At 36.7% G+C, this 11,252-nt stretch overlaps 1 protein-coding gene and 1 pseudogene across 1 annotated transcript; both read left to right on the top strand.

Annotated features, from left to right (window-relative positions):
- Positions 1-3,759: 3,759 nt before the first annotated feature.
- On the top strand, positions 3,760-4,718 carry LOC107292869 (annotated as a pseudogene).
- Positions 4,719-8,767: 4,049 nt separating this feature from the next.
- LOC107292868 (olfactory receptor 11H6-like) lies at positions 8,768-9,718 on the top strand. The gene has a single exon (XM_015821994.1). It carries the CDS (start codon positions 8,768-8,770, stop codon positions 9,716-9,718), a length of 951 nt encoding a protein of 316 aa, XP_015677480.1.
- The last annotated feature ends 1,534 nt before the right edge of the window (positions 9,719-11,252 follow it).

Here is an 11,252-nt window from a genome sequence, read left to right as displayed (position 1 = left end):
GCTATGACTTTTACTACTAGTTTGTCAGTGGTTATTCCTAAATATTTATAACAGGTGGAACTTTGAACAGCAAGTCATAAAATAAGTTTTTCCTGATTTAGGAGATACCGTATATTACCCTTGAGTATGTTACCTTCTTAAAGGGCAGACATATTTTTTTCTGCTGTCTTATACAGAATCCTGAAAAATTCTATTGTGCTTTCAAAAATAGTAGAGGTACTATGCTCATACATTGCAAAGGCATTTTTATGAATTATTATGTATGTCAGTGGCATAGTTTTATAAGCTTTGCAGATCCTGATTTCAAATTCATTTATGGGCAAGTGGACATTTGTACTCAGTTTAAAACATTACATTATAGGTAATCCTTGACTTACAATCTCAATGGAGCCAAAATGTATGTTGCAAAATGAAACAGTTGTTAACTGAGTTTTGCCCCATTTTACGACCTTTCTTGCCACAGTTGTTAAGTGAATCACTGCAGTTGTTAAGTTAGTAACACAGTTGTTAAGTGAATCTGACTTCCCCATTGACTTTGCTCGTCAGAAAGTCACAAAATGATCACATGACGCTGTCATAAGTTCATGCCAGTTGCCAAGCTTCTAAATTTTCATCATGAAATCACGGGAATGCTGCAACAGTTCATAAGTGTGAAAAATAGTCATACGTCACTTTTTCCAGTGCCATTGTAACTTCGAATGGTCATTAAACAAAGTGTCAAGGACTACCTATGTAGTTCAAAATGCTGAATTTTTACTTACATTATTTTATTAATAACAATGTAAAGTTAATAGCAACAATCAATCAACTATCAACTAAGACAAAAAAAAATCAAACAACAGCCTAATCAAGGAACTACTAAGAATACTTCCACTAACATTGACAGTGCAAACCAATACTATATAAACAGAGAACAAATCCTACATTCTTCTAACCGTAACCGTAATCCTAGTTGGGTAATGAAATATCTGCAAGAAAACCATCAAGTTCAGAGAACATAAAGAATCCCACAAGTCAACCCTGGAATTAAAATATTCACTTCTATTGATGTTCTTCTTGAACCATGAAAAAAGAGAGTACAAAGGGTAGAATAAACAGATGAAACAATGCCCATAACTACTACAAGGATAAGAAAAGTCTGGAAAGATCATATATTTAGATCAGTGGTTGTCAACCTGTGGGTCGGGACCCCATTTGGGGTCGATTGACCATTTCATGGGGGTCGCCAAGCAAGGCTGTCTGCCATTTTTTTTTGTCTGCCATTTTTTCCCCCTTTTCCGGCGGGTGCCTTACCTCCCTTGGGCTGGGCCAGCTGGTGGTCGGCCTGCTCCGTCTCTGCCGCTTGCCAGCTACGCCTCGGCCGGCGCAGGGGGCGGAACCACGCATGCGCGGCGCTCCTGGGCAGGGAAAGTCCTTGACTTACGACCGCTTGGGTAGTCCTTGACTTACGACCGGTTTAGTCCTCGACTTACGACCAGTTTAGTCCTCGACTTACGATCGGCTGGGGTCGCGGCATTAAAAAGGTTGAGAACCACTGATTTAGATGTAGGATGCAATTATATCCATTGCAAAGCAATTGCCTGTTGGTGATATTCAGAATGGAATAATTATATAGCACCAGATCTCATGAATTACAGAGAAAGCCTTTACTGATCAGTTGTGGACCTCTTATACTTTTACTTTGCATTTCTGGTTGATAACATCACATTTCCATTAAACCCAGTAAGTAATCACTACTGGAAGTGATAGGTGGCAAATCTTTTGAATTTCAGGATATTTAGTATATCCGTTTTGCAATCTTTTACTGGCAGGTTTGCAAATAGGTTCCAATGGGGTTTCTAATCAAAATTTCTAACTCATCCTTAGTTCCAATGGTCCCCTGTCTCTCTCTCTGTGTATACATTTTGCTGTAAATTTCAGCAGCAAAATGTATGAACAGAGGTCATGCAAGGAAAATCAAGCTGCATTTTGCAGAATAATATTGAAACAAATGGCAATCTCCTTATATCCCCCTGAATATATGGTGGAGAATGATCAATAGTTAATGAAGTAGAAAAGATGATTAGGGGACTGGAAGCTAAAATATACAAACAATGGTTGTAGGAATTGGGTATGTCTAGTTTAATGAAAAGAAGGACTAGGGATGATATGATAGCAGTGTTCCAATATCTAAGGGGCTCCCACAAAGAAGAAGGGGTCAATCTATTTTCCAAAGCACCAGAAGGCAGGACATGAAGCAATGGATGGATACTAATCAAGGAGAGAACCAACCTAGAACTAAGGTGAAATATCCTGACATTGGGAACAATTAACCAGTGAAACAGCTTGCCTTCAGAAGTTGTGGGTGCTCCAACACTGGAGATTCTTAAGAAGAGACTGGACAGCCACTTGTCTAGAATGGTGTAGGGTCTCCTGCTTGAACAAAGGATTGGACTAGAGTGGCCCCCAACCTTTTGGGCACCAGGGACTGGTTCCGTGGAGAGAGATTTTTCCGTGGACCAAAGGGTGTGTGATTTCATATGTTGCCTGCATCTCGCAGATGAGGCTTCGCTTGTTTGTGTGGCCCAGTTTCTGGCATGCTGCAGAACAGGGCTGGTCTACAGACCGGGGATTGGGGATCCCTGGACTAGAAGACCTCCAAGGCCCCTTCCAACTCTGTTATTAAAACTTTCTTAGATATTTTCTTCAAAAGATATGTTTGAGGTAAGGTTGGTATAAGTAAAATTCTTTCTCCCAAGATATGTTATTTCATTGCAAATTGGCCTTGCGTATTCCCAAGTTCCATTTCGAGATAATGATAAAGGTCAGTTGGGAGAATCTTTCTACAATATTTGAGCACTTACTTATTACACATACATGATGAGCCTTTCTACTATCAATCTCACAGTATGATTTATTCTGCATCAGCCTTCTAGACAAGTACCAATAATATACAGCAACCAATGTTTCTAATGAACTTACTGTTGTAGAGAACAATATTTTTACTCTGCTAAGGTATGAAACTTGAAATTCTATTTATGAGAACCATTGGGTAGGAAGAAGAGATAAATGAACTATAATGTGGGTGACATTTCCACTTAAATCTTTAAAGTCTTTGGCACATTACCATCATATGTCAAGAGCCAAAGAGATTTTCATAGCTTTCCCATTTATTGTATTGACACAAAGTGTCAAACAACATCTAGCTATCTAGTTTCTTATGGTAATTAATAGCACATGCAAAAAAGAAGGAAGGTTATAAAATTATATAAATAAAATAAATAAAGCATAAAGCGTGTTTCTTGTTCTGCAGATATCAAGCACCATGGTACTGTTCTATTCTTCAGTGAAATTTGTTATGAATATCTAACCTCATTATTTTAATTGTCAATATGAGTTAGGTTTATGATATATAAAATAATTACATCACAGCCCAAGATATGGCTATAATGACTAGATAAAACTTTTGAAGCTCAAATATTTTGGCCACCAAATGAGAAGAGAGGACTCATTGGAGAAGAAGCTGACGTTGGGAAAGATGGAAGACAAAGGAGAAGAGGACGGCAGAGGGTCAGATGGTTAGATAGCATCATCAATGCAGTGGGTGTGTGTTTGGCCAGATTCAAGGAGACAGTGGCGAACAGGGCAGCCTGGTGTGCTGTGATCCATGGGTTCATGAAGAAATGAACCTTATTTAGCAACTGAACAACAACATATAAATCTTTTATTTTTTTAAAAAAAGCATTTTTATGTGATAGTGTTTTTAATATATGATTCCAGATGGAGTTGGCCAATAGGACTGCAGTCCAGGAGTTCATTTTGCTGGGATTTGCAATGGATCAGCAGAAACATTTCTTGCTGCTTGTTTTCTTGATTATCATTTATGTTTTAACATTGATTGAAAACAGCACCATTATAACCCTGATCTGTCGAGATAACCATCTGGGTCAGGTTCCCATGTACATCCTGTTGAGCAATTTTTCCTGGTTGGAGATGTGCTATGTGACCACCACGATTCCTCGCATGCTTTTTGACCTTGCGACCATAACCAGGTTATCTCTTTCCATGCTTGCTTCCTCCAGTTCTACCTCTTGTTCTCTCTTGGCACCACTGAGTTCTTCTTCCTCTCAGCCATGGCTTTAGACCGATACTTAGCCATCTGCCACCCACTGCGTTACAAGACCATCATGTACCCACATTCTTGTTATATTCTGGTAACCACTTGTTGGATCCTTGGTTTCCTGGGATACATCACGCCTGTTGTTTTCCTCTCTAAGTTATCCTTCTGTGGGCCTAACATTATTGATCATTTTGTGTGTGACCTCATTCCCCTTCTGTCTTTGGCTTGTCCGCCACTTGGAAAAGCTCCTTTGATTTGCCAAATTATTGTGAACATTCTATTTTTAAGCAATGTTATATTTGTTATGCTATCCTATGGCATTGTGATTTACACTTTGATGAAATCCTCCAGTAAAGGGACTTCTAGGAAGGGCTTCAACACTATATCTATGCATCTTTTGGTGGTGACTCTTTTCTATAGCACAGTAGGAGCAATGTATCTAATTCCAGTTGGAGAAAGTTATTTAAAGATTAATAAGACAATAACACTCTTCTATGTTGCCATTATACCTTTTGTTAACCCCTTGATCTACTGTCTGAGGAATGATCAAGTGAAGGAGGCACTGCACAAATTTTTGGTAGAAGTGTCAGGCTTGATAATGTCAACAATCACAGTGTAAAAAAGATCAGTGTCTCTGGGTGGTACAAAATCCAAGTTACGTTTACGTTTTACATACATGAGAGAGGATGTAGCCCTGAATTCATACAATTTCCCTCCTTATTTCTCCTCAGCTCTGTCTCTCACAAAAATCAATGCAAAATCCTAGATTTCTCTTGACCAGTTGGTTCCAAAGAAATGACTTACTACTTGGCTAATGGATGGCTCTAAACTTTAAACAAATTACTCCACTTTAATATACAACTCATCTTGAAATAATCCAGTATTTTATTTGGGAAGAAAAAGAGAATCTAGGCCAAACCTATTTTACAGCATGGGGAACTTCTAGATTAAATTATTTTAATTAAATTAAATTATTTCTCTACAATGAAATTAATGTTTGCCAATATTATTGACTAAATGGTAATGTATACTGGTGAGAAAAATGCTTACTTTGCATATATTTTCACTCTGGGACCTTTTCATTTTACTTGAGAAATGAACATTTTTAGTATACACCAATTTTTCATTTGGTATAGAATTTTAATCTGACATTTTAATTGTTAGTGAAGTGGTTGAGAGTGGTTCACATTTTTATTTCTTGTATTGAATTAGAAATAAGTGGCACTATTATAATGGATAGAAAACTGAGTTCAAAGACACAACGTGTATGCAGCATTTTGAAATGTCAATGACTTTATGAGCTTTTTCCGAGGTGGGTTATTAAATGAATCCATTGTCTGCAATGAGCTTTTTTCTTTCTCCAGAAATCAGAGTAAATGCTGGTTCCAGAAAAAAAAAAAACCTTTGTAAATTGTATTTCTGTGACTGTGGGACTCTGCAAATGTTGCAGAGTGCCCCAAAATGCAATCACATAACTACAGGGAAGTCAGCCATCAAAACTTTGAATCCAGGTTATAAGTAGCCTTAGAGAGGTCATAATTTTGAACATTTGCTAAGAAGCCAGTCATAAGTCGAGGAATCTCTGTATAGCTTAGACAGCTTTTTCTGGATCATTTTGATATGTCTATGCATAGTGGATTGTACATCCTGATTTGAAATCAGTGAGTTTATATTCATACTCAGTATAAAAATTGCATTAACTAAAAGAATTAAAATTAATGCATGTTACCTTGTTTATGTTCTCCATTAGCCATGAAAAGAAGAGAATGCAATACCAGTAGATGAAGAATGCCAAGGCAGCAATGTCCATCACTGCTACAATGACAAGAAAACTATTACTTCGGCATATATTTAGGTGTTGGATGTTAAATATAACTTAGAGCAAAGCTATTGCCTGATATTGATATTTGGCATGGATATTTTTGCACTGTACATTCTATATATTACATTGTAGCTGAACAATATAATGAAAAAATATATAATGAACAATATTAATTATTGTTCACCATCCAGAGTTCCTTCTATTAAATGGGCACTGATGTAAGTTGATTTATTTAATAAATAAGTACATAAATATGTAAATAAATTTATACATCACCAGTATAGTAAATTATACAGAAAGACATCAAAAGTCATTCTTTACCAACCGGTTGTAGAATTCTTTTCATCATAGTTCTATTCTTGTGCTGGATAGTTCTTAAATCCCATTTCCATTAAACCCATCAAGCAATCATGACAGCAAATGATAAGTGATGAATCTCTTGAATTTCAGGATATTTAGTACAGTATATTAATTTTGCAACTTTCTACTTGCAGATTTACAAATAGTACCAATGTTATTTCTAAACAATTTTTTTTACCCAGCCTTAATTCCAATAGCTCTTCTCTCCCTCTCTCTTTCTCTCTCTCTTTCTCTCTCCCTCTCTCTCCCCTTCTTTCTTTCTCTCTCTCTCTTTCTCCATATGTGTGTGTGTATCTTTTGTTGTACATCTCAGCAGCAAAATGTATGGACACAGGCCATGTATTGACAATCAAGCTGTATTTTGCAGAATAACATTGACATAAATGGCAATCCCTTATATCCCCATGATTATTCAGTGGAGAATGTATAATGAATAGTTAATAAAATAGAATTCTTTTTCTGCGGAGAAGGAGAAGGAGAAGGAGAAGGAGAAGGAGAAGGAGGAGAAGGAAAAAATTCTTAAATATTTTCTTTAAAAAATATGTTTGTGGAAATTTGGTATAAGTAGAATTTTCCCTCCCAAGACATGTTTCATTGCAAATTTGCCTTGTTCCTGAAAAGCATATTCCCAAGTTAATGATAAAACTCAGCTGGGAAAATCTTTGTACAACATTTGAGCTCTTATTTGTTACATAATGATAGTGGCTCGTTCTACTATCAATCTCATGATATGACCTATTCCTCCACCAGTCTTCTAGACAAGCACCAATGATGTACGGCAATCAATTTTTCAGATGAGCTTTCTGTTATAGGGACCAATATTTTTGCTCTGCTAAGGTATGAAAATAGAAATTCTATTTCTGAAAACAGTTGGGTAGGAAGCAAAGAGGAATGACATTCTACTTAAAACTTTAAAGTTTATCCAAGGTAATTTTGCCAAATTCCATCAAAGGTCAAGAGATGAAGAGATTTGCATAGTGTTCCCATTTGTGGATCTAATAACAAGAAGTCAATACCTAATTACAATTTGTTATAGTAACATGGGGAAGGAAGGAAGGAAGGAAGGAAGGAAGGAAGGAAGGAAGGAAGGAAGGAAGGAAGGAAGGAAAGGAGGATATTAAATTCTATTTTATGCTACTGAAATAACACATATCAGGTTTCATCTGCAGTTTTTTTCAGGGCAGATATACATAATCCTGATGAAATTCAGTGCGACGTATATCCAGAAATGTGTGTATATGATTGTAAACAAGTAGCATTAAAAGGGTTAAGAAATGCTTTTTAGAGAGCTGAGATAGTCATTGCTCCATCTAGAATTCATGATTTTATTTTGCAAGACTCTATTTCAAAGCATTTATTAGTTATATGGAATCAAGATTCTATTTACATGCAAATCTTTCAATTGTTCGGCTGTCCATAGACGAAATCAAAGATAATGAAGAAGAGTGGCCCTTAACCAGATTAGAGTCTATTCACTGAAATGATTATGCAATAGAAATAGTTATGGAATTTTATCCCAAAAGCTGCAACTTATTATAATGTAAGCTATGTCTAAAGTTTAGCAAATTGGTGTAATTACAATTTTCTTACTTTTTTCTTCTCTCTCCTAGAATGTCTTAAATGTTTATACTAATATATCTATGCCTTTATCTGCACTTTTCTTTGAATATTTTATCTAAGATGATAAAATGATAACAGATATGGCACAACAAGAAGAAGAAGGTCTAAGATTCATACTGTTTATCAATAATTCCCCTATATCTTTTGGTACATGTTTTTCATGAATAAGCAGTTTAATACAGACTTTTCCCCAATACACTTTTCTTGAATCTGAACACTGCACTGTGAGATTTAGAGAGATTATATTTTTCAATGATGCCTAAATTAATATGGTAATAATAAATTTTACTCATTCCTAATCTAGAGTAATGACTCAAAGAAAAAATGCTAGTTATAACAGAGTGTTACTTGACCAAAATAAACAAACAAACATTAGATTAAAGCTAGATCTGTATCCAGCAATTGTATCCCAAACTGGTTTCTTTCAGATGTCTTGAAACTACACTTTATAGGATTTTCAAAATATTTGAAAAGTGTTACATCAGCAAACCATAATCTACACTTCCTGGAACTACCTCTCCATGGTACAGCTGTCATATCTTACCCACAAATATTGGGATGATCTGTAGACAGTATTAAAGAATTTTTGCAACCATCCAATGATTGCCTGGATTTTTGCAGCCTAAATAATGTGATTCTGTTCCAAAAATTCAAGTAGTGATACCTTCCAGTATCCTTTATCAAGCATCAAAGTGTGGTCTTCAATGAACGTTGATGAAATTCATTGTTTCTTAGAAATTCTGTGAAAGTGTTATGAGTATCTAAGTTTAGTATTTGAAATGTCATTAGCGCAAGGCATAATATTTAGTCAGGTTTTTAATATATAAAATAAATAATTTGTGGTGTGTGAAATTATATGATTCCAGATGGAGTTGGCCAATGGGACTGCAGTCCAGGAATTCATTTTGCTGGGATTTGGAATCGATCAGCAGAAACGCTGCTTGCTGATTGCTTTCTTGATTATCCTTTATGTTTTAACATTGGTTGAAAACAGCATCATTATAACCCTGGTCTGTCGAGATAACTATCTGGGTCAGGTTCCCATGTACATCCTGTTGAGCAACTTTTCCTGGTTGGAGATGTGCTATGTGACCACCACGATTCCCTGCATGCTTTTTGACCTTGCGACCCATAACCAGGTTATCTCTTTCCATGCTTGCTTCCTCCAGTTCTACCTCTTGTTTTCTCTTGGCACCACTGAGTTCTTCTTCCTCTCAGCCATGGCTTTAGACCGATACTTAGCCATCTGCCACCCACTGCACTACCAGATAACCATGTCCCCACATTCTTGTTATATTCTGGTAACCACTTGTTGGATCCTTGGTTTCCTGGGATACATCACGCCTGTTGTTTTCCTCTCTAAGTTATCCTTCTGTGGACCTAACATTATTGATCATTTTGTGTGTGACCTCATTCCCCTTCTGTCTTTGGCTTGTCCGCCACTTGGAAAAGCTCCTTTGATTTGCCAAATTATTGTGAACATTCTATTTTTAAGCAATGTTATATTTGTTATGCTATCCTATGGCATTGTGATTTACACTTTGATGAAATCCTCCAGTAAAGGGACTTCTAGGAAGGGCTTCAACACTATATCTATGCATCTTTTGGTGGTGACAATTTTCTACAGCACGGTAGGGGCAATGTATCTAATTCCAGTTGGAGAAAGTTATTTAAAGATTAATAAGACAATAACAGTCTTCTATGCTGCCATTATACCTTTTCTTAACCCCTTGATCTACTGTCTGAGGAACGATCAAGTGAAGGAGGCACTGCACAAATTATTGGCAGAAATATCAGGCTTGATTATATGTAAATGAGATGAATCTCTACTGATGGTACAAAATATACGTATGTGATGTAGTTCTGGATTTATACAATTCCCCTCCCTATTTCTCTTCATTACGGCCTCATACAAAAATCAATGCAAAATCCTATATTTTCTTTGACAAGTTGCTTCCAAGGAAATGAGTTACTACTTGGCTGTTGGATGGCTGTGACAATAGACTCTAAATAAATCACTCCACTCTTAATTTGTAACACTTCTTACCTTGCGGTAATTCAGCATGAGAATTATTTTATTTGAAAAGAAAAATTGGTCTAGACCAGGTGTAGGCAACCTTGGCTCTTTTATGACTCGTGGACTTCAACTCCCAGAATTCCTGAGCCAGCGTGGCTCAGCTTGGAAACCTCTCCCTTTCCCCTCAGCATGGCTGGCTCAGGAATTCTGGGAGTTGAAGTCCACGAGTCATAAAAGAGCCAAGCTTGCCTACCTCTGGTCTAGACCAATTTTCTTTTCCAGCATGAGTTAAATGGGGAACATCTAGATTAAACTATTTGTCTACAATGAAATTAATCTTTGCCAATATTATTACTATTTGCTAGAAATAAGGAGAAATTTCCTGACAGAACAATCAATCAGTGGAACAGCTGGCCTTCAGAAGTTGTGGGTGTTTCAGCACTGGAGGTTTTTAAGAGGAGATTGGATAACCATTTGTGGGAGTGGTATAGGGTCTCCCGCTTGAGCAGGGGGTTGGACTAGAAGACCTCCAAGGTCCCTTCCAACTCTGTTATTCTGTAATTTTCTAATTCTATTGGCTATTGATGAATCTACTGGTGAAAAAAATGCTTACTTTGTGTATTTTCTTACTGGAAGACTTTTTAGTTTAATCTGCAGAATGAACTTTTTTTTGACAAATCAGTTTTCTACTTGTTATGGAATTTTAGCCTGATTGTTTGATTGTTGGTGAAATGCTTCAAGAACAATTCACATTTTTATTTCTTGCATTATATTCAGAATTGGGGGGCATTATCAGAGTGGATAGAAAAATGAGTTTAAAGACACACAGTAGTATACAGTGTTTTGAAATGTCCATGACTTCCTATTAGCTATGAAGCTAATGTCCTTTCACATATAGAAATCTAGGAAGAAAGATTGCTCATCATGTTGGGGGCTGATGTTTTTTACAGTATTGACATCAAGTGTAGCTAGTCATTTCTTGGTCAGGAAGATTACTTAAGAAATGTTCCTTTAGAGAAAAGCCACCAGAAGAGAAAGGAGACAGAGATATGTGCAACTAAGAATAAAGATATATTTGTTTCATATAAATGTGGCAGGACCCAGCGGACCTAGGTTGATTCTCTCTCTCTCTCTCTCTCTCTCTCTCTCTCTCTCTCTCTCTCTCTCTCTCTCACACACACACACACACACACACACACACACACACACACACACACACACACACACACGTCTGTCTGTCTGTCTGTCTGTCTGTCTGTCTGTCTGTCTGTCTGTCTGTCTGTCTGTCTGTCTATCTATCTATCTATCTATCTATCTATCTATCTATCTATCTA

Source organism: Protobothrops mucrosquamatus, unplaced genomic scaffold, assembly GCF_001527695.2.
Source record: "Protobothrops mucrosquamatus isolate PMUCROS unplaced genomic scaffold, P.Mucros_1.0 scaffold1441, whole genome shotgun sequence".
In the NCBI taxonomy this organism is placed as follows: domain Eukaryota; kingdom Metazoa; phylum Chordata; class Lepidosauria; order Squamata; family Viperidae; genus Protobothrops; species Protobothrops mucrosquamatus.
This window is presented reverse-complemented; position numbering and strand designations above follow the sequence as displayed.